Source organism: Anomalospiza imberbis, chromosome 3 (genome assembly GCF_031753505.1).
Source record: "Anomalospiza imberbis isolate Cuckoo-Finch-1a 21T00152 chromosome 3, ASM3175350v1, whole genome shotgun sequence".
In the NCBI taxonomy this organism is placed as follows: domain Eukaryota; kingdom Metazoa; phylum Chordata; class Aves; order Passeriformes; family Viduidae; genus Anomalospiza; species Anomalospiza imberbis.
Genome location: NC_089683.1, coordinates 25,333,767 through 25,356,009, shown reverse-complemented (window position 1 = coordinate 25,356,009; position 22,243 = coordinate 25,333,767). Strand labels below are relative to the sequence as shown.

Genomic DNA, 22,243 nt, shown 5'->3' with positions numbered 1-22,243 from the left:
TCCCACTGGGAAGCCATTCTGTCAAGCAGCCACTGCTGTGGTCTGGAGGGCATATTCTCTCAGGATGCAGAAGAGAAAAAGAATTTAGTTGGGTTTCTTCATTGTCTTTTTGGTATTCACAGTTCAAGGAAAAGTAAATTATTTATGATTGTTTCTGTGGCTTGCATGGTGTGGGTTGAGGTTGAGTTACGAGCCTCCCAATTTAAATTTTATCATAGCCAAAAATTGCTGAAATTGCTGTACCATTACTGTTTTTGTAATAATGGAAACAGCTCAGTACTAAGAGAGTGTAAAAACTGATTTTAAAGCTAGTGAAAGGACCCTTTCTAGTTTCATTCATGTTTGTACTGAGTTTGAAACCTGCATTGCAAACTTACTGCCAAGTTGTGATTAGGGTTTGTTTTGCATGGCTAAAGATGAACTCCACATTTATCTAAAAGATCTTTGATATTGCAATGCCACAATTGTGTATTTATTTAAATTACTTGGTATGGCAAGTTACGGGTAAAGCTTTGCAGTGCTAACAAAGGCAGGACAGGCGGCTTCAGTAGGTTTATTAAATTCAGTGCTTGTCAAATCAAGGGCATGCACAACAGAAGGAATTACCTGAGTTAGCTCTGTATATTGTTAGGGGATTAATTAGTGTTAGGGCACCTGACAGCTTTTGCTTTTCTTATTATAAGTGCCGTTAAAACATTCATTCTTTTTCTGAGGGAAGTCTTGATATAATGTGTTGTGATGTCTGTAGAATAGACATGCATCTGTAAATAGTGTGCCCTTGTTATACTATCCATTGCAACTGTTTTTTTTCCATTTTATTCATCATATCTGAAATTTAGGTGAAAAACTACGAAGAAATAAGCAAAGGAGGGCTGAAGAATTCAGATCACATGAGAATTTTTCAGCTCTCAAGGAAATAAAAAGCCATTTTTGTTCATCTTTATAGAGACATTGAGTGAAGTCTATAGAGATAGATATATAAAATCATGTAGTGCAGGCATTCCTGTCATACCAACAGAAGAGAATAAAACCAAAAAGGATAAAAGGCACAATGATCATATTAACAGAGTATGTAATTGAGGCTGGGGACCTGTGGAGATTTAGAAAAGATTTTGCCACATACTTGAGCAAGCAATATGCAGAGCTGCATGCAGCAGCATGCTTTTTGGTTTATCACAGTTGTAAGGATAAAGCTTTCCTATAATGCCAGTTTTCTAATTGAAATCTTTGATTTTCTCTGAATTCCTAACTGTTGCCTAACTTCAGTGGCATCACAGCACAGCTTCACCCAGTGGTTTGATGCATAGGGGTAATTTTTTTTTTAATCACCATATCATGTGTGCATCTAGAGCTTCTGAATGAGGGGGAAGTCTGGGGTGTAATGGAAGATAGTTTTGATTCAGAGTTGACATTTTATGCCCTTTCCTCAGCATAGGGTTTTTGACACCAAGGAACCTGCTACAGAACCTTGTGCTGTATGCCCACATTGTGGTCCTTGATTCTGATGATGGAAGAGATCCATTGCTCCCTAATGCCACAAAGTCAAACCTCCTGGCCATTTTTGAGCAGAAAGTCTCCTCTTTAAGCAATCAGACTATCCCTGAAAAAAAACCCCAGGAAAATGTAGTAGGCAAAGAATACCTCTGACACTGTGATTAGATCTCCTGGTCACGACAGTGTGAGAACACTGCAAACATGGGGAATCAAGAAAAGTGTGTGGGGCACAAAGAATGGAACATGGTAGTTGAAGCCCAGCCATCATTCCTCTTGTGTTGTTCCCTCAGTCTTTCTGAAGCAGATTCTTTGACAAGCTGTTTCGATCAAGGCTTAGATTTGTACCTGGTGTGGGGACAAAGTCTTTACTAAGTTCCAAAACAGTGGCTCTACACGTAAACTGATGTAAACACGTTGGTATTTTTATACCTGTGTTAAGAGATAGGCAAATGGTAGGCCTAATTATATAGGTTAAATAATATATTTTGCTTCATCATCTCATTTGTAGAGTTCCTGGGAAAGTAATAGGGGATGCATATTTGACGAGATACAGATAAAATTTCAGTTTTATATGATGTTTTTGGTTTTGATTCCTTTCTTTGCAATGTTTCTGTTATTAACCAAAATCTCTAGAATAGATGATTTTTTGTTTGTTTGTTTGTTTAAATTTTTTTTTCTATGACTCTGTATTCTGGAATGGTCTTTCATTTGATCTAGTAATCGTTCCATCCCTAATAAAGGCATGAGTCTTTCTGGCACCCGTCCTTTTCATTTGTCTATGAACAATGAAAAAAAAAATTAACTTCCATAACCATTTTCTAGTTACAGCAGTGGAGAAGCTAATTGGACTGTAGCGACATGATACACTTCACTCTGCATCTTCAGTCATGTTTTTTTGAGAGTTCTACTTGAAAGTCTCTGTGTTAGTGTTTCAACTAAATATAAGCTAAGAATGAAATATCCTTTAATATCAGGTTATTACTCAGGCAGCATGCAGAGTTTTGACTGAGAAAGAATTGTGGAGATTAAACAGTTTAGATGGTTCATGTATATAAGTTCAGGCTTCTCAGCCTTCTGAATGCATTAACAGAATTTTCATGTGAAATATTACTCTGATATTTATGTTTTAGTAAAGTTTAACATTCTTGTAACTTGAGCAAATGTCATCCCAGAAGAGTGAGGAGAAGGATGTGATGTCTTCGCCATTGGGAAAATAAAGTTCAGTTAAACATCTTTTTCTGTTTTGAGGATCAAATCCCCTTAAAATATCATATTTTATTTTAATGGGCAAGTATTATAGCTGCTAATTTGGATCTTAACTTATTTTGATAAGTATTAAGTTCTGGCAATGAGAAAATCTACATGTACCTAATGTTATTTATTATGCACAACTCTAAATTCAAGGAGTCTTTGCAGACCAGAATTATCTGCTGTTATTCAGATATTGTTCTCTTTCTTCTCTTTGTGGTATTAGATATTGTTTTCTTGAATTTATCATAATTTTGTCAGCTTCCTAATTCATGTTGCATTATTTACACTTTTTTCCCCATCACTTCTGATACAAATTGTATCTAATTTCTAACACCTACACTAAGATCTCAAATGGCAGCAGCAGTTTTTAAATAAATTAAATGATTAATGGCTTTCAGTGTGGAAGCCAAGCCCTTGACTTAGGTGTGGCTGCAGCAGAAGCATCTTCTTTGCATGGAATGTTCCAACTCGACTGGTGTTTGGGATGTTTATGTGTGTTTTCATGGCAAGGCCCCAGCCCACTGAAAAATCTGCCATAAGATGACTCACAATATTATGACAGAAGGTAGAGTCATTGTATGTTACTTAAAGGCCATTTAGTTTAATTTGTTCTTGATTATGCATAAAACTACTTAATAATGCTATGCAAATTGATATAAAATATATTTATAATACATTATAAATAACTTCTACAAAACTCATATATTTGCTCTATAGCCTTAAAAAATGCATGCTTTTAAATCTACTTCAACTACAACAATTAAATATGTATTAGAGGATACTCATCACAACTACAGTTTCAGCAGTTATTTTGAGTTAGTGGACAGGTATCTCTGCAATCTTACAGCATGTAAAAATGGCATTTATTTCTATTTACAATTGCAAAAAATCCCCACTTTTAAACAAAAGGAACAATATGGCAATTGTTGATTTCCTGAGCCATGTTTTTCAGATACACTTTTCTCAGGCTAAAAAAAGTCCTTTACTGAGCTCTGGGAGGTAAACTCCTTTCCCTGTGGATTTGCAATATATCCCTCTACTACTTGTGAAGAGGAGAGGGTGATCTGCAGAGGGGGAGGCCCCAAGCCCTAGGCAGCATGATCTTGCTGTGCCTTGTGCCAGGTGCTTTTGCAATCAGTTGATAATACTTGTCTTTTCCCTTTCATAAGCCATCAGTGGACTTGTTCTCAGTCAGCTGTGGAGCCTTCTGTCTGCTTTAAAGAACCAAAGACATGCACTATCAAGACAGGCATGAATGCCATCTTCTGTAGTATTTTCTCGTGGACCAAGACTTTAGATAAATATAGATCAGTTAATCTAGTTCAGTATACTATGTGCTAAGTGTATAATTAACTGGAAATGGCAGTATCCATTGCAATTTTCCCTGTTCTTAAAGGGAAACTGTAATATAATCCAATGCTGGTAGGAGTTGCAGGGATATGAAAATACGTTTAAAAGGTGGGGAGGCATCTCTACAGAGTAGGCTCTTCTTCAGCTGGGTGGTGAAGCTGCAGAACTGATGTAAAATGATTTATTATGGGAGAGCAGTTGTTTTTATTGATTTCGTTACCTGTGTCACAGTGAGAACGACGTTACCTCTTTTTCAACTAAATGGAAGATGTATTCTAAGGAGATTATTGTGTCAGTGTCTCTGCAGCTTGAAGCTTGTTTTCTGGGAATAGTCAAGGCTTTCACAACATGTCCTTTCATGTTCTGAAAGTTGGCAATCGAACAGGCAGTGCAAGTGAATATTCTTGGGACATTTTTATCAAATGTGAAACAAATGTAAAGAAGGCAGGAGGAGAAATATAACTTAAGCAACAATGTTACACTTACAAAAACCTGATTCTCTTGTCAGAACTGCTGTTAAAGCAATCTTTATTACTCATACCACCTCTATTATTGTGGCTGAAACAGGAGCTGGGGGTGCTCAGTTTTCTTTTCTAGTATTGTCTTTTATTTTTCATGGATTGTCTGTGCTGCTGAGAGCAACAGCTGATACTGGTTTCATTGCATTGTTTTCGTTGCACTGAAATTCAGAGAAGAACAGCGTGAGCTTGATCATGCTCCCACTAAGCATATTGGAAGTGGAAAGTCCCGCTGCCTTAGAAGGATTATATTGCACTGCTTACATTTTGTTATTATTAAATGTTCTTTCAAGACATAATGGGTGCAGTGTTATTATCTGTCTTGTAGACTTGTCTTCAAAAGAGCACAAGGAACACAGTGATTCTAAATGGATGAAAAGAAATAGATTTTTATTTACAGTGCCCTTGTAGTTAGTTCAAAGACAAGATTGTACTGAGTTTCCCAAAGTTAATACCATTTGATTATCAGGGGAATTTAGGACGCTGCCAAATGAAATGTTAACTTTAATTTTGAACAATTGTATTTAACAGTTTTATTTCTATCTCTTGCAATAATTTAAAACTTCTACTTGGTAAAACTAAGAAAATAGTTTCTCTAGAAGCAAAAATGAGAAAATTTAAGAACTGAATTATTTGCTGAAAGTTGTATGCCAATTTTTTTGTTTTAGGTGTTTTTTCATGGCGAGTCTGGTTTCCAGTAGTGTAGGATTTCAGTAGCAAAGGTTTCAGACCCTTGTGGCTCTGAAGTTGACTTCAGTGAGATGAGCTTTCAAACATGCTTAGCTTGTATGAAAATCCCTTTTTTCTTTTGGTGGACAGCTGTGAGAATTCGAAGTGCTGAAAGAGGCAAAGAGTAACACACTGAGAATCACAAGATCTAAAACACAGCTCCTACATAGTAAGCATCAAGGACAATATTAGTTTTGAAGTTTTACATTAATTTAAAATATTAGTGATGCTGGTACAGGATTGATACAGGATAATAATTAAGGGCCTTAAAAATATTTATAGGCAAGATTAGCTTAAGACAATATTATTCCATTAAAGCAAGCATATTGTGGCTGGAAATGGAGTTTAGCAGGATGAGGTGTGGAAGTTTAAGTGCATGGGACTGAGAGTTACCTATAAGAGAATTGGCACCAATGAATATCTGAAAGCAGGGCTTAAATGCATTTGAAGACCTCTTTAAAGCTCATCAGAAAAGATTCAAGTGATGTTTTTGTGACTAAACTTTGTTACTGTGTGGCTTCTGACACATGCTGAAGAATTTGATGCAAAATGACTGAAAACTTGTGAAAGCAGTAGAAGGTAACTCCCTCCTGTAAAAGAGAAAAGTGGATTTAATCTCCTCAAGGGCAGTGGAAAGGACAAGGTGTTGAAATACAATGTCAATGCACATTAATAAATATGCATAAGAAAATAGAGGTGTATACAAGGGATGGCTGGAAACCAGCTTGTACATAAAGAGCAGAATGTTGTAGTTTTCTGCTGCTTGTGTTTCTCAGTTAGCAGTGGTCTCGGCTTGTTCACCTGATTTTAGTGAAATTCTTTTATAATGAAAACTCTGTTGCTGTGTCTGTCCATACTCATGGTCTGATTTACCAGTACAGCAGTAATTTAAAACTGGTAAAGAGCTGTAATCAAGCATTGCTGTTTTTATTTGACAGGCCGGACCTGATAGACATGAATACCGTTGCTGTTCAAAGCAACCTTGCAAATTTAGAACATGCTTTTTTTGTAGCAGAAAAACTTGGTGTTGCCAGACTCCTGGATCCTGAAGGTAAGAGATCTACAGATGACTTTGTTGCAAAACCCCCAACACTAAAATAAAATCCAATCTGCCTGCAGGTTGTAGCTGTGGGCATTCCTACAACTATGTGATAAAGCACTGTTCCGTCTTGCTCTTTTAGATGTTGATGTTTCCTCACCTGATGAGAAGTCAGTAATAACTTATGTGTCATCACTTTATGATGCATTTCCCAAAGTACCAGAAGGTGGTGAAGGCATCAGTGCAAATGTAAGTAGGAAAACAACACTTGTATAGTGTGTGAGCTGCATTAATAAAAGTCTGAATTTCAGATCCAGAATGTTAGCTAGATCTTCCATAGGCTGTCACACTTTCCTTTGACATGGTTTTTCTAGGCTGAGATTTTAGAGTCTTAGCTATTTCATGTCATGGACATGAAAATATTTGTGCAAAGAGCTTAAGTGAAAACAATGTGCATGATTTGGAGAAAGTTTAAGTCAAAGTTCTAACTTTTCAGTTGTGAATGTATAAATTATGCATTTCTGATTCTTACCAACTTGAAATTTATTCATCTAGAAAATATTTTGTTTTCAGGAGAATTATTTGGGATCTAAACTGAAGATTGAAATCATATATTTGAAAACTTTTGCTGATCTTTAAAGAGCAAATAAATATTGTCTCTGAATACAGGATTTCACAATCTATTTTCTATATATGTGAAGTCTTCAAAGCTGAAGTAGAAATGAGTTCTTGATGATTTTCACCTCATCTGTAATCTGGGTTTTGCTTTGGCAGGATGTTGAAGTCAAATGGGTTGAATATCAGAATATGGTGAACTACCTCATGCAGTGGATCAGACATCATGTCACTATAATGTCTGACAGAACATTTCCCAATAATCCTGTGGAGTTGAAGGTGAGGTGTGGTGGCTTAGACAGTTTGTTGGAATTACACTTTATCTTACTGACTCAAAGCATACTTGAACAAATGACGTGCTTGTTGATTTATAAAATCACGTCAGCTGTAGAACAGTACTACTCCTTAACCTTTCCAAGTATAATCAATACTTTGCTAGCATATGAATAATCAAAAGCAAATCTTTACCTTGTAGATTGTTTTTTTGTAGAACTCTAGTTTGAACAGTATAAAGGTAAGCTTGTGAAGAATATTAGAAGAGGGTTTGGAGACTAAGGTTATAGTCACTGTAAATAAAACTTGATGTTATTTTTCATGTTTCTGTAGGCACTTTATAATCAATATTTACAGTTTAAAGAAACAGAAATTCCACCGAAGGAGACAGATAAAGCAAAAATCAAACATCTATATAAACTGCTAGAGGTAAGTTTTAACATCATTGAAATGTATAGGAGTTCCTTTTCTGTGGCGTAAAATAACAAGTACGTATGAATTTTTAAGGTCTGGATAGAATTTGGACGCATCAAACTTTCTCAAGGCTACCATCCAAATGATATAGAGAAAGAATGGGGAAAGCTGATTATTGCCATGCTGGAAAGAGAGAAGACCCTTCGGCCTGAAGTAGAGAGGTATGCTAGTGAATATTTGACAGGCTTTGTTAATATATTTTCTGTTGTTTTAATCATATTGAAATTTGTAAATACTTTCTTCTATTATGATGTCCATATTATTTTTCTAGATCAAGCATTTCTGCCTTTGTTCAAGGTCTGAAATTCTCTACCTGCCTCGAGGCAGGTCCAGATATAAACAATTTTGGTGAGCTCAGAAGGTTGTGATGAACAGCATCTGTTCCTCAGATCATCAAAGCACTTATGCACATATATAACCACTTTCTTTGTGCACTTAGTCAAAGCTGGTTTTATACCACTTCACCATCTCATTCCGTCTTGATTTCATATAAGTACCATCCTCATCCTTTACATGAAATGTGTATTTTTCTTGGTGCCTAGCATTGCAGAGGTTTAAAAAGGTAGTGAGACTCGAGAGCACACCAAGTGTCTAGATGTGGAAAGGCATAGTAGGCTTCCCTGACAGTAGACTGTGGGACTCTTTTTACATCACTGATGACATATTAAGCATGATTAAAGTCTTGATGCAGTCTGAGAGCATTTTTAATTGTATGTCTTTTTAAGTTCTATGGGAGACACAGGTGCTCTCCATTCATTAATTTAAAAATGATTTTTGAGGCTTCTACCTGTGGGTAGATATAGACACCTGCATCTGGATTCATTCTGCTTGACTTTATGCATCCAAAGGAGACATCTAAGATCTGAATCACTTCCTAGAGAATCTTGTCACTGACTTTCTGGTGACAACAGGGTGACCTATCTCTCTGGTTTAGGTACCTGAAACTAGGTGTGAGGAATCCAGACCATTGTATAGGAAGTCCTTAGCAAGAGAGATTTCAGTCAGAGGACAAAGACAGTTAGAACTGATTAAATATGTGTCGTGCTTGCAAGAGCAAGAGCATGACTGAAATGGCAGATTCAGTAGGAGGTGTTGATTCACAGCACCCTACAGTGGAACAAGTTCCTACAGAGGAATACAAAATTATCCACACTGAGTTTTCCCTCTTATGCAGAGCAGAACACTGGAAAGCAGCAGCAGAAATACAGCCTGCTAGGTCTTGTAGGTTAATCTGTCCTAACCTGCTGAAAGTAAAGTGTCTGGCTTCACCAATAGACATTCTGTTCATACTTGCAGAAAGCAGAATTATCTTTGTTGAGAATGAGTGTAAATGACATTAGTTTATTTCTATTTTTTATATGGTCTGAGCACAGATAAACAAACATGAACCTAACTTCCTTCCCATATTTCAGGAAGGGTAAACACACTTAGTGACAGGTCATATGGTGATTGTCACAACATGTGATAGTCACTGTAAAGAGAGAGAAAATGTCATTAAGTGCTTCTGGCTTAGTCACCAAGTTAAAAGCATTGATTGATGTGGACACAAGAACGTAATTTGTGTTTGTTGCAATGGTTACTGTATCTCATCTCATAATGATGAGATGCACTATTGAGTGCATCTTATCATTATGAGGTGCTGATACAGCTGCTGGGGTGAAATTTGATTGTGGCAAAAATGTGACTTCAGCCAATACTGAAACCTAGTAAGTAATAAAACTTTGCTTGCAAGTCTGTCAAATACATCTCAAAATATCAACACAGACAGACAATTTGTGGCCAGATTGGTATATGGGATCTAAAATATGGTGTCGAGGAGAGTGCCAAACTGAGCTCTAGTGTGCAAAACTAGCAGAGTTTGGCATTGCTGCAGGGGTGTGTCTGTGCCTTTGCTGAGCTCTGCTTCATAAACAGTCACCCTATGGGATGGGTGTGGTTGTTCAGGAATTCTAAAAGCAGACAGTGAAATACTGAAAAAAACACCCCAGCTCAAAATCTGAGTTAAAATGTAAACTTGAAAGCATTGATCAGATTTTTCTTAACTTATTTTCTGGTCAAAACAGCTGGAAGAATTTGGCTGTGAATGTGGAAGAAGATGAAGGGAGATTTTCAGGACAGTGTAGTGGGACAGGGCAGTTAGTGAAGATGCATGCTTGGACAGTGCAGGAATGACAGTAGGTTGGATGGTGTATAGGTGTATCAGATTATATTGTCATGAGTTGATTGATCCTGATACTCCACCAGTTTTATGGTGCAGTTCTATTTGAATGAAAAAGAGTCAGCCCAGCCTGGAAGTTATTTGTACTCTATTGTCGAGTGTGCATTTCTCCCTTCTCTCCTTTTTGAAACTTTCCATTGAAGAGTCTGAGAGACACCGCAAAGAGTTATTTTAGTTCATACTTGGTTTATAGCTATTTAGTGACGCTTAAATAAAATATTTGGTGTGTCTGTTTCCTAGAGACGCCCCATTGTTGCTGCCTAGTCTGTACTTGCAAAGCTTTAATGCAAGGTAGGGAAGCCAAAAGCAAGGTAGCATACATAGCCCCAGGTAAAATCCTTTGAAGAGCTGGCAGAATATTAATTGCTGGGTTTTAAATGTGCATACTGAAACCTATATAAAGGAGGAGTCTAGGTGTTTCAAAAGCCAGTAGTAGAATTTCATCCCTAGAAGCTGTACGTTTTGCAGGGGTTTTATCTTCATTTTTCAGCAAATGCAAACAGCCAGAAGATCTGTGCTCCAGATGTAAAGATGAATAGCAGTAGCTACAGCTATCGTAGCAGTGATTCGCTGTTTAGCAACAGCACTAGTACTCGAACCAGCGTCGACTCTAATGAGAATTTCCTTTCTGTTAATTGTGGTCCCACGCTGATTAAATCTTGTATAAGCTTTGGTAATGGAACCTTAGAAGGGAGCAGGTAACTGACATATGCATTTGTGCTTTGTTGTAGATGCTGTTGATTCATTTGTTTGTTTTTAAAGTCATGCAACATGATTGTAAATAGAAATAACAGTACTTATTTATTTTCCTGAAATGCTTTGGCATCATCTAGATTGGAAATGCTGCAGCAAATTGCGAACAGAATCCAGCGGGACAGCCGGAGCTGTGAGGACAAACTGATACTTGCCCGGAATGCTCTGCAGTCTGTAAGTCAGTCAGTGATTTTACTTGTCTGTATTCATAAATTTATAGAAGTTGAATGGCAAAAATTTCTTAAGGGTTTGTGAGGGCAACCCTAATAGCTGCTACATTTATTTTCATTGTTCTGTTAAGGTAGCATGTCATCAAGAAAATACCACAGATTGCCTAGAGTGTGTTCTGATACATTTTTTTGTTCTGTAGTTAATTAAATGCTTCACAATTGTTTCAAGATAAGAAAAAGTTTTTGGCTTTTTTTTTTTTTTTTTTTAAAGGAATTCTTAGGGCTGATATCGCTTTTATTTTAGCTGCAAGGCTTATGACTTTCTCTTCTCTATTAAGGACACCAAGCGATTGGAGTCAGGGCTCCAGTTCCAACATGAAGCAGAGATAGCTGGGTATCTTCTTGAATCTGAGAATCTTCTCCGCCAGCAAGTGATTGATGCCCAAATTCTTATTGATGGAAAATACTATCAAGCAGACCAGCTTGTTCAAAGGTACTTTACAGTGTATTTATGTGAATAAATAAATGTCCCAAATATAGATTCCCATTATGGAAAAAAAATTAAGTTCTTTATAACTATGCATAAACTTCATGGTCTGTCACTGGACACCCAAATATCAGATATTCTGGTGGGTGCATTGCCCACAAATGTTGAAGACAACAGGAGCTCTTTGTACTTAAGAAAATGAAGTCAACCCCTGGACATGACTTAATGTTTAATGTTTACTAGATATCTGTGTGTAAAGACGTTAGCTTGTTTTTTTGTACTTAAAACACATTTAGAATTTACTAACTTTGATTTTTTAAATGGAGGTGAAATTTCTGGTGGCAGCTGTAGATGTATTAACAGGTAATAAGTGGGGTAACATTAGGTTATGTGTGGCACTGTGTACAGTGTTGGCAGAAAGAAGCATTTAAACTGCATAATTCTGTTTTATGAAGAAGTGGCTCCAAAGTTTTTTTTGGATTCATCCTTGGACTGATTGAGATGAATTGCATAACTCCTTGGCAGTGAACTGCAGGTGTTTGATCTACTGCAACATGTAGTGTCTTGTACGATTTCTGGTTTGTTGATTGTTCCCTGGAATTGTGTATAATGCATGTTAGTGCCTATACCATTTTTTCAGTCTTTGCCCGATTTCTGCATTTATTATCTGTATAGAACTGAACTATAAGCTGATATTCCCTGTACTTTCTAATAAAAATATTTGTTTATAATATTTAAGTGCAACTAAAGTGTAAGAGACAATGTGAGTTCATATCACTATTTAGTTGATCATGATAAACCTTAATCATAAGAGTTAATTGGGTTTTTATAATTCTAATTTAATAGAGTTGCAAAACTTCGTGATGACCTGATGGCCATACGGACCGAATGTTCTTCCGTGTACAACAAGGGGCACGGGCTGACCACAGAGCAGACAAAGCTGATGATATCAGGAATAACTGAAAGCTTAAACTCAGGATTTACAACAAACCTAACGCCTGAATTAAATGCTGCAATGACACAAGGTTTAACACCTACTTTGGCTTCTTCCAGTTTGACATCTGGCCTCTCATCAGGTTTTACTTCCAGACTGACACCAACCATCACTCCCGCTCACCCTTCAGGCATACCACCACGGTTAATTCAGAGCTATGTGACAGGAGTAGACAGTGGGACTCTGCAAACGCTCAAACTGATGCAAATCAGAAAACCTCTTATGAAATCGGCTTTTGTGGATCAGAATTTGACAGAAGAAGAGGTGAACATGAAGTTTGTCCAGGACCTATTGAGCTGGGTGGAAGAAATGCAGGTAGCAATTTTTGCAGAAACAGTCCACTTTTAATGATTTACTTTTTATAGAGCATGGCTAATCTTTACTTCCTGTTTGTAAGGTTCAACTTGATCGAGCAGAATGGGGTTCAGATTTGCCAAGTGTCGAAAGCCATTTAGAAAATCACAAAAATGTCCACAAAGCTATTGAGGAATTTGAATCCAGCCTTAAAGAAGCCAAACTAAGTGAGGTACTGCACCATGTTCTTTATTTCTTTGATTACTTTCTTACTGAGCGACATATAAACTAATATTTAATTTTAGAACAGTGTTTGGATTTCAGTCTTACCTATATTTCTGATCTCTACATGACTTATGGTGAAATCAGAAGATCTAATGGTTTAACATATCTAACCTTTTTATTGTCTTTTGATCTCATGTACCAAATGCAGATCCAAATGACTGCCCCTCTTAAACTCACTTATGCAGAAAAACTGCACAAACTGGAGAGTCAGTATTCAAAACTCTTGGTAAGTTAACCATACCTTTTCCATGTTCAGCTTTTCAGTGTGTATAATTTCTGATAAGGGATGAGCTTTAAATTCTGATTATTTTAAATCTTCTTTTCCTTTTAATGAAGAACACATCAAGAAATCAAGAAAGGCATCTAGATACTCTTCACAATTTTGTGTCTCGTGCTACTAGAGAGTTGATATGGCTGAATGAAAAAGAAGAGGAAGAGGTTGCATATGACTGGAGTGAAAGAAACCCCAATATAACAAGAAAAAAGGAATACCATGCAGTATGTATTGCTAATGTAATCCAGAGGGAGTTATTAAATTATCTTTAATAATTACATAGAGTTCTAAAACTTTTTTTTTGTCTGAAAAAAGGAATTAATGAGAGAACTTGATGAAAAAGAAGAAGTTATTAAATCAGTACAAGAAATAGCTGAGCAATTGCTGCTTGAAAACCACCCAGCCAGGCTAACCATTGAGGTAAGTTAGTAAAACCAGCACCAAAACAGAAAACGTTTTGGGATTTAAAAGAGCTGAGTTTTGGGGGAAAATGGGGAAAAGAAGGCAAACGTAGAGAAAATTAAACAAGACTCTAAATTAAAGGGGCCTTCTAAAATTTCCTCTTCAGCATCTCTGTGTATTTTATCTTCCAGTTTCAAAAAAGTAAAACCACTTTTATAAAGTTATGGTTACACCTTGGATTGCTTAGATAAAATCTCCTGAAACTCTAAAATTAATTGGTCTGTAGAGATGTTTCTGGTCATGCAACTTTCTAGAGCTGTTGACACAAATTGCTTTGGCAGACTGAGGGCACAGAACAGTCCTTATGTGGTTTCTTTCCTGTTGGATTGAAAGAAACTTTAGTAAGAGCCTTCATCATCACTTACTGTATGTGCAGGTTCCTAGTATGATTTAGGGTTGGCTTCATAACTTACTTGTCAGTGAATTATGAAACTTGTTTGGATGGTAAACATCTGACCAGGTGATATGATTTACTTCAGGCTTGAATCTAGTTCTATGTTATATATGTAAACATTTAGAGAAAAAATGATTGTAGCTGTTGTAGCGTCATAACAGGTTTCCAAAGGAGAATGTAAAACAATTTTCCTTGTAGGCCTTCAAGGAAAGAGTAGATACAAACAGTGAGTGGTAAAGACTGAAACAATAAAAAGCTGATTTATTATAGAAGAATAAAAAAGTCAGAGGGAATGTATTTTTATTGTTCTTCAGCTCTGCAAGTTTACATGTGCAAAAATGGGCAACATGAAGAAAACCCCTCCCTTCCTTCCTTCTCATGATATCTACTTTGAATAATAAATGACTTTTTTTGTAATGTGGGCAATTCTATTCTTTAAAAGTGTAGGCTGTTCTAATGGGCTCTTACTGGTGTAGTGTAAAAACACACTAAAAATGCCTGTTGCAAAACCAGGCCATCGCAGTCACGATGACTGTGCAGGTTATGCTGTCTCCGGTGATGCTATATTGGGATATTTACAAAAACATCCTTAAAAAGAATTATCCTTTTCTACAGAACAATATATGCATTAATGCATCCATCTGAAATTCCTGGAAGACGATGGAAAAGCTGTTTTGAACGGGGGGTGACAGGAGTCGAGACCCCGAGATTGGGGGTGATTTCCCAAAGCAGCAGCGCCCCCTGCTGGCGAGGGCGCGTGCGGCTCCCCGGGGGTGCCGGGCTTTGCGCTCCTGCGCCGCTGAGACCCAAAATCGGGTACCGCCCCCGCGCCGGGGGTGGGCTTTCATCGGGGGCTCAGTGCTGCTTCAGTTCACGAATTGTATCCAGGCAGGGCTCCAACCGTTCTGATGGAGTAAATGGGCACGCAGAATTGTAGATGAGCCTAGGCTGGAGGAATCTCTCAGGAGCTGAGCTCCCAGCAGGAGCTGGAGTACTATCAGGGATTTGTTTATCCAAATTCTGTGCGGGCCAGAGGATAATGATTTCACAGCCCCTCTGGGCAAGTTTTGTTATGTTTGACTATGCTGTGACAGGGTTTCTTTCTCACATCATTGGAATTTTCCTTGCTGCAGCTTAGTTTTCCAGGGTGAGGTGGTCAGGTTTTAGTTGTTTGTGTTTGCTGCATTACTTTTGTGTTTCCCAAATTCTGTAAAGGTATGCAAGTTTTAGTTTTCATTTCCATTTGTAAAATATATCTCTCTTCCTTAAAGGCCTATAGAGCTGCAATGCAGACACAATGGAGCTGGATTCTTCAGCTCTGCCACTGTGTTGAACAACATTTGAGAGAAAATGCTGCATATTTTGAGGTAAGTAAGTAAATCAATCAGAATACATAATATTTTAAGTTCTCTTCGTAGTCAAAAATTTCCAATAAAAGTTCTAGTTGTAATTGTAGAATTGACATTTGTCTTGTACAATCACTAAGCCATGCTCTCACAGTGTTGCCACAACTCAATTTCTTCACTACAGTTATGTCAGTTCACAGCAGATGAAAATCTGACCTGAGATTTTTTCAGTGCCTGTTGTGCACAACTGCTGCCACAACTTGCTGGATTTTCTGTGGATGATGTGGCGTGGAGGTGGTTAGTGATGGCCATGGGAGAACATATTCTACATGGTTATTCCAGGACTACTCATAGCAAAATGGAATGTGCAACAATAGTAATAAACACAGCAAAGAACACCCTGACAGCAGAAACATCCCATGAAACACCCATCTGACTATCTCATTGTCACCCATTCACATACTCAGCAAATGATTAAGTTACTTGCATGAACATGATAGAGGAGTTTTGTTGCTAGTTTTGTTTGTTTGTTTTTAAATCTACTAATTTAAAACATTTAAATTATAAGGATGAATCCTTAGTGTCTTCTGGGTTGTGTGGTTGAGGAGAAAGGGAGGTGATGAAGGGGTGAGATGCCTTTGGACTGAGAAGGATGAGATCCCAAAGTTCAGAACAGGACACTGGAGAAGGCAAAGCAATTTGAACTCCTTGTGACAGGGGGAAGAAACTGGACTTCTAGATTTAAGAAAAGGGCTTAAGGGAGAGAATGGAATTTTCCTTCCCAGTTTTGCCTAACTAGGACCCTTGTTTGGGTGTGCAGATACCCTTGCAGAACTGCCAAGTGTGGCAGCTCATTTCCCTTCCTGAACAAAATGTTTGCCTCAGCTGTGATACCTGGATTTTGCAGCTAGTTTCTATAGTTTGTAGGATTTGTCTGTGTTTTCTACATGACAGTAATTGTAATTCAAAGGAAAACAAAATTGGCTTAATAAAACTTTTTCATTGCAGGAATGGTCATTAACTGTAGGTTCAATAACTGCTGAATTAGCTTTGCATGTAGCTCATACTGAGAATAACTGGTGTTAACAATGTGTGCCTTTTTGAAGAGTACATTTAGACATGAGATCATGAGTAGCTGAGTGTGGTGCAATGATCAAGTCTTGAGAAAAGGTTGTTTTGAAAGACAGCACTTGAAAACTTCAGTGTAGCTGATTCTGCATTTTTTTTGTTTGTTTAAAAATAACCCAGATAATTATTTTATCCTAGTTTTTCAGTGATGCCAAAGAAGCCATGGAATATTTAAAGAATTTAAAAGATACCATATACCGAAAATACAGTTGTGATAGATCAAGCAGTCTTCATAGGCTGGAAGACCTTGTCCAGGAGTCTATGGTAAGACCTTTAGTAGGATCCTATTAGCAGGAGCTACAACGAAACAAGAAATGTTTAGGTTATGGTGGGATATAAAATGTGTTAAGATTATTCATTTAAAGTGAAGGGAAAAATGCTGATTTTTTCAGAACTTATAAATTACTATTTTTCATAACTTTAAAACATAGTTTTATTTGTTTATATTTACAATACCAGATATATGAAGGCAGTGGCTCCAGGAAGATACTTTGTTTTCGAAAAATGTGTTACTTTTAGGAAACACAGTAGAAGGAGTTGGGAAAAAAAACATAACAGGATAAAAGAGGCAGTATTCTGGACATGTATTCTGGACATCTTTGATGATGTATTCTTTTCTTAACTGTTCTAGGAAGAAAAAGAACAACTCTTGCAGTATAAGAGCACAGTAGCAGGCCTTGTGGGAAGAGCAAAGGCAATAATTCAGCTGAAGCCAAGGAACCCTGACTGTGTACTCAAAACATCCATTCCAATTAAAGCCATCTGTGACTACAGACAAATTGAGGTTAGAAACAAAAATTTCCTCAAACCAATTACAGATGTAAGAATTCAGCTAAAGTTTCATTAATTACCATGTTCCTGGAGAAAGCTGGGCTGTAAATTTCTTCCACCCTAGTAAACAAGAGCAAATCCTTTGCTTGGAACATTAGTTTTGTTGTTCTGTTGCCTTATTTGTTGACAGCATTAGCAGAAGTGCTTTGTACAATTATTTTGTAATGCTTGGCTCATCAAATGATTCTGCTTTTCTGTCAATACTAGATAACTATTTACAAAGATGATGAGTGTGTATTAGCAAACAACTCCCATCGTGCTAAATGGAAAGTCATTAGCCCGAGTGGTAATGAGGCCATGGTTCCATCTGTATGCTTTACAGTTCCTCCACCAAACAAAGAAGCAATAGATACAGCCAACAGGTAGGGACAAAGTAAAACTACCTATTTTCCATTAACATCTACTTACATGAAACTAGGGTTAAAAGACTTTCCCACTTTTTTTGGTTGGTTTTTTTTTCCTTTGTTGGGGGGAGGGGTTTGGGTTTTTTTTTGGTTTTTTTCTTCCCGCCCTGTTATCATGTGTTACCCTGATCTGAAGTTGGAGTATTTTTGTTTCAGGATTGAACAGCAATTCCAGAATGTTCTGGCCCTTTGGCATGAGTCACATGTAAACATGAAGAGTGTGGTGTCCTGGCATTACCTGACAAATGAAATTGAAGTTGTTCGAGCTGGCAATGTTGCCTCAGTAAGTGTTATGACTAGGAAGGGCTCTTAACCATTTACTAGGAAGTCATAGTACTAATACTAAAACTGTGTGAGATCACAAACTGTTGCAAACAATATTTGCAATACTGAAAATTACACTTTCCTACCTAATTGGTCACTGTTACTGTTGGAAGAGGAACCTGAGATAATTCTTGAGGTGTCCCTACTTGTCCTTGCTATTGTTTGTTGCTGCATGGCATTAGATGGGAGAAATGAAGTCTGATGTAGGGTTGGCTTAACAGAGGCCTTTCTGGATGTGAAAGATTGAAAAGGATTTTATGTTGAGTGTAAATTATCAGCTGTCAAGTAGACTCCAGCTAAGGAACAGTGAACTTTCAGAATCTCAATACCATCTTAGTAATTGATCAGTATTGCTTTTTGATAAAAAAGCTTCCCAGGAACTGTGTGAGTGATGCACCATTGCTGACTGTGCTTTGGGTCTATAATCTGTTGCAGATAAAAACAATGCTGCCAGGTGAACATCAGCAGGTTCTAAGCAATTTACAGTCCCACTTTGATGATTTTGTGGAAGACAGCCAGGAGTCCAAAATCTTTACAAGCTCTGATACAGCACAGCTGGAAAGGGAAGTTAATGTTTGCAAGCAATACTATCAAGAGCTTCTGAAGTCTGCAGAAAGAGGTAAAACTTAGCTTAGAAATGTAGAAAGAATCTCTCTCCTTATGAGAGAGATTTTGTCCTTGATCTTAAGATTTCTTTTCTCATGATGATATTGTTACTGCCTGTGTTCTTTTGAATAGAGTCATTTTAACAAAGTATGCAATTCTATTGTATAGAAAATCTTAATTTTTTAAAACTTTGTATATATTAAGCTATGGAAAAATATTGATGTGTTACATAATATACAGAATGCTACAAAAAATTTTACACCTAAAAATGTATTATGTGCTTTACTGCTCACTGCTTTCCTTGTTTCCTGCGTTCCTTGTTTTTGAATGCTGGAAAAACAGCTTGATTACTGTGTTGAGTTTGTAACAGAATCAGAACTTTTTTCACCCTGTTAAGGCAAGGAAAACATCCTAGCTACTTTCCTGGCTCCACAGGATGCCTGTAGTTACTGTTGTCTTAGCTGTAATTAACACTGTATTAATACAGTGAGAACAGAAAGCTTAAAATAGCTCTTCTGATTTACTGTTGAGTAGCTGATGACTTAAAGAAATACAGTAGTGCAAAGCTGATTACTTCATTAGCAAAGTTCACTAAACTTCAGGAAAGATGTGGTGCCCTGTGCATCTGAAAGTGGATTTATGTCCCTGATACCACTGATTAAAAGAATCAGTCACTAAATTTAGCAATGTCACTGTAAAGGTAATGCCTGTGCAGAATGATCAGAGATAGTAATTTTTCATGTGTGAGGGGATGATTTAACAAAAACAAAAATTAAGAGCTCCTAAGATTTGCCTTATAACCAAAATTTCAATGGAAACTGATGTCATTTTGGCCAGTCACAAAAACACCTGTAGAGCAATGACTTTATAAAGTGTGAGAAGTTATGGTGAAAATGGCATGATGTCTTTGCTGGCTAACGTATGTCTTAATTCTTTTAACAGAGGAGCAGGAAGAATCTATTTATAATCTGTACATCTCTGAAGTCAGAAATATCAGACTACGACTGGAGAGTTGTGAGGAGCGGTTAATACGGCAGATCCGGACGCCAATGGAGAGGGATGATGTACATGAAAATGTGCTTAGGATTTCAGAGCAAGAGGTGAGCCTTTGAGAAAGTCTGTTTTAGCTAGGAAAAGTCATGTTTTTAAAAAAAAAAATATCCTGAATTTTGAGTGTAAGCCAGGAAGGTTTGCAGTGTACCTTGAAAAGAGGAGTCAAATATTTAGTTTGTGTTTGTGAGCAAAAAGATGCTGATCAATGGTATCTCCATTAGTTTCCCTGTTGCACATATGTTTCTCTTCAGTTTTTTTCAACAGTGTCATCATCAAAGAAGTAAAGGAGGGCAGACCTGTACTCATAGTGATATATAAAGTATATTTCAGGTTGATGTAGGATGAAAGCACTATCAATCACCTTTCATTTTACAGAAACTGAAGAAAGAACTGGATCGACTCAAGGATGACTTGGGAGTCATCACAGATAAATGTGAAGAGTTTTTCAGTCAAGCTGCTGGTTCCCCTTCAGTCCCTACTCTGCGCTCTGAGCTCAATGTTGTTATACAAAACATGAACCAAGTTTACTCCATGTCTTCCATTTTCATAGACAAGTACGTACTAGGCTGTCTTCCATCACACATGCTTTAGTTTACAGTTTTCTCTTGAATTGAAACTATTAGTATGTATAATACTGATGAAGGAAAGGGGAGTTAACATTTTAACATTGTATAAAGGGGTACCCTATGACAAGAAAAGTCTGAAAAACACGAATGTGTTGAGTGTTGGTATTGATGGTTCAGTTAACAGGGGGTCTGTTTTTCAGATTAAAAACGATCAATTTGGTGCTGACGAACACCCAAACAGCAGAATCATTAGTAAAACACTATGAAACTAAGTTGTGTGAAGAAGAGGCAGTAACGGCTGACAAAAACAATATTGAAAATCTGATGGGTACATTAAAGGTAAGAGCTGGCTGGTGCCTTTTCATGGGCAAATAAAGAAAATAAGACAAAAGCTGTCTTGTAACACCTGATTTCGTTATGCTTCACTCCACAGTGTGTCAAACATTGGCTTGTGTATTTAGTTTTAGGTGGCATTAGAATTGACATTTCAGAAAAAACTGGCAGCTTTGGAGCATTAGTATTTGGATAGATTGAAAGCATGTTCCTGTTGTTACAAAATGCATTAAAGTATCTGAACTTACAAAAGTGGCACTTGTTAATGCTGCAGTAAGATTTTCTTTGCCCTTCAGAAGGTAGCATTTACGTAGGGTAACATAAACATATATTTATGTTATGTAAATTTGACCACAATAACATTCTTTCTACTGCTTCAGTGTTCTAATCAGGGATTCTTAGGAAGTTTGGCAGATATCTTTGAGAAATGGAAAGATTGAAGTTCAGCATTTCTTGTTTGCTGTATATAACTCATTTTGATATTACAAATTATGAGTAATGCTTTTTTGCTGGATAGAATGATTAGCATCTGCCTAATAATTTTTTTTGAAAACTGTAGTTTCTAAGGTGAGTGTGTTCATTATATCTCTGTGTTGTGGCGATTGCTGTTACTTAGAATTATTTTGCAGTTTATTGCTTCAGTCCCATTCTAGTGCCATTTGAGTATTTGAGCAAGCAGAAATAAAATATTAATTGAAAAATGTTTTGATTCATTTATACAGCATACTTGTATAAAATAATAATTTATAAAATAGTGTCATAATTTAGGAGTTATTTACAACTTTTTTTAATCACCTACTAGCAATGGAGATCTGAAGTAGATGAGAAAAGACAAACATTCCATGCCTTAGAGGATGAACTGCAGAAGGCAAAGATGATCAGTGATCAGATGTTTAAAATGCACAAGGAACGTGATCTTGACTTCGACTGGCACAAAGAAAAAGTTGATCAGTTGGCTGAGAGGTGGCAAAATGTTCATTCTCAAATTGAAAATAGGTTTGTATGACTTTTTATGTTATACATTTTTATACTTGTTTTACAGGTTTTTTTTTACTTTCATGTTTTATACTTTTTTCTTTCTAAGGAAAAACAATCAGAAATGAATGTTAAAACAGGTCTGAATAGTTTTCTGAACTGTTTTTGGAATGTGCTGGGATGAAGATTTTTATTGTGCTGTTGACAACATTGCCTTGGTTTTCCAGTGGAAATGTTTGTGACTGTTAAGTTCCAAAAGATGAACAAGATACAGAAACTTACTACTTACTGATACAAAGTGGAGATAAATTGTCATTTTTCTTTAAAAAAAACCAAACCTGCAGAAATGGCTGGCAGTCCTATGGAAATACCATCTGTTTTTCCACATAATTAGGTCTGATGGGCTAAATTGATGAGCTGATTCATCAGTTATGATTGGATTCATGTTAATTTGCTTTTAATTACTCAAGTGTTAAGTCTGGAAGTTCTTAGCTTCCATTGACTTCTGTGATAATTTTTGGTGCAATAATTTTTGGTGAAGTGCCTTTTATTTTTTTAAATATCCAGTAGAGATAGTGCTCTAAATTCAGCCCTTTACTGTCA

General features: G+C 36.9%; 1 protein-coding gene across 22 annotated transcripts in view; it reads left to right on the top strand.

Annotated features, from left to right (window-relative positions):
* Nucleotides 1-22,243, top strand: part of DST (dystonin) — a 291,178-nt gene that overhangs the window by 137,515 nt on the left and 131,420 nt on the right. For all 22 annotated transcript variants that reach the window (XM_068183693.1, XM_068183704.1, XM_068183692.1 and 19 more), the window contains 22 exons: nt 6,281-6,393; nt 6,524-6,630; nt 7,156-7,275; nt 7,603-7,698; nt 7,777-7,904; nt 10,795-10,888; nt 11,223-11,377; nt 12,218-12,680; nt 12,763-12,891; nt 13,093-13,170; nt 13,281-13,442; nt 13,534-13,638; nt 15,346-15,441; nt 16,687-16,812; nt 17,180-17,332; nt 17,587-17,741; nt 17,940-18,066; nt 18,543-18,726; nt 19,656-19,813; nt 20,142-20,320; nt 20,533-20,671; nt 21,468-21,661. In XM_068183693.1, the coding sequence (XP_068039794.1) occupies nt 6,281-6,393; nt 6,524-6,630; nt 7,156-7,275; nt 7,603-7,698; nt 7,777-7,904; nt 10,795-10,888; nt 11,223-11,377; nt 12,218-12,680; nt 12,763-12,891; nt 13,093-13,170; nt 13,281-13,442; nt 13,534-13,638; nt 15,346-15,441; nt 16,687-16,812; nt 17,180-17,332; nt 17,587-17,741; nt 17,940-18,066; nt 18,543-18,726; nt 19,656-19,813; nt 20,142-20,320; nt 20,533-20,671; nt 21,468-21,661 (3,261 nt within the window). The remainder of the gene's footprint in view (nt 1-6,280; nt 6,394-6,523; nt 6,631-7,155; nt 7,276-7,602; nt 7,699-7,776; nt 7,905-10,794; nt 10,889-11,222; nt 11,378-12,217; nt 12,681-12,762; nt 12,892-13,092; nt 13,171-13,280; nt 13,443-13,533; nt 13,639-15,345; nt 15,442-16,686; nt 16,813-17,179; nt 17,333-17,586; nt 17,742-17,939; nt 18,067-18,542; nt 18,727-19,655; nt 19,814-20,141; nt 20,321-20,532; nt 20,672-21,467; nt 21,662-22,243) is intronic.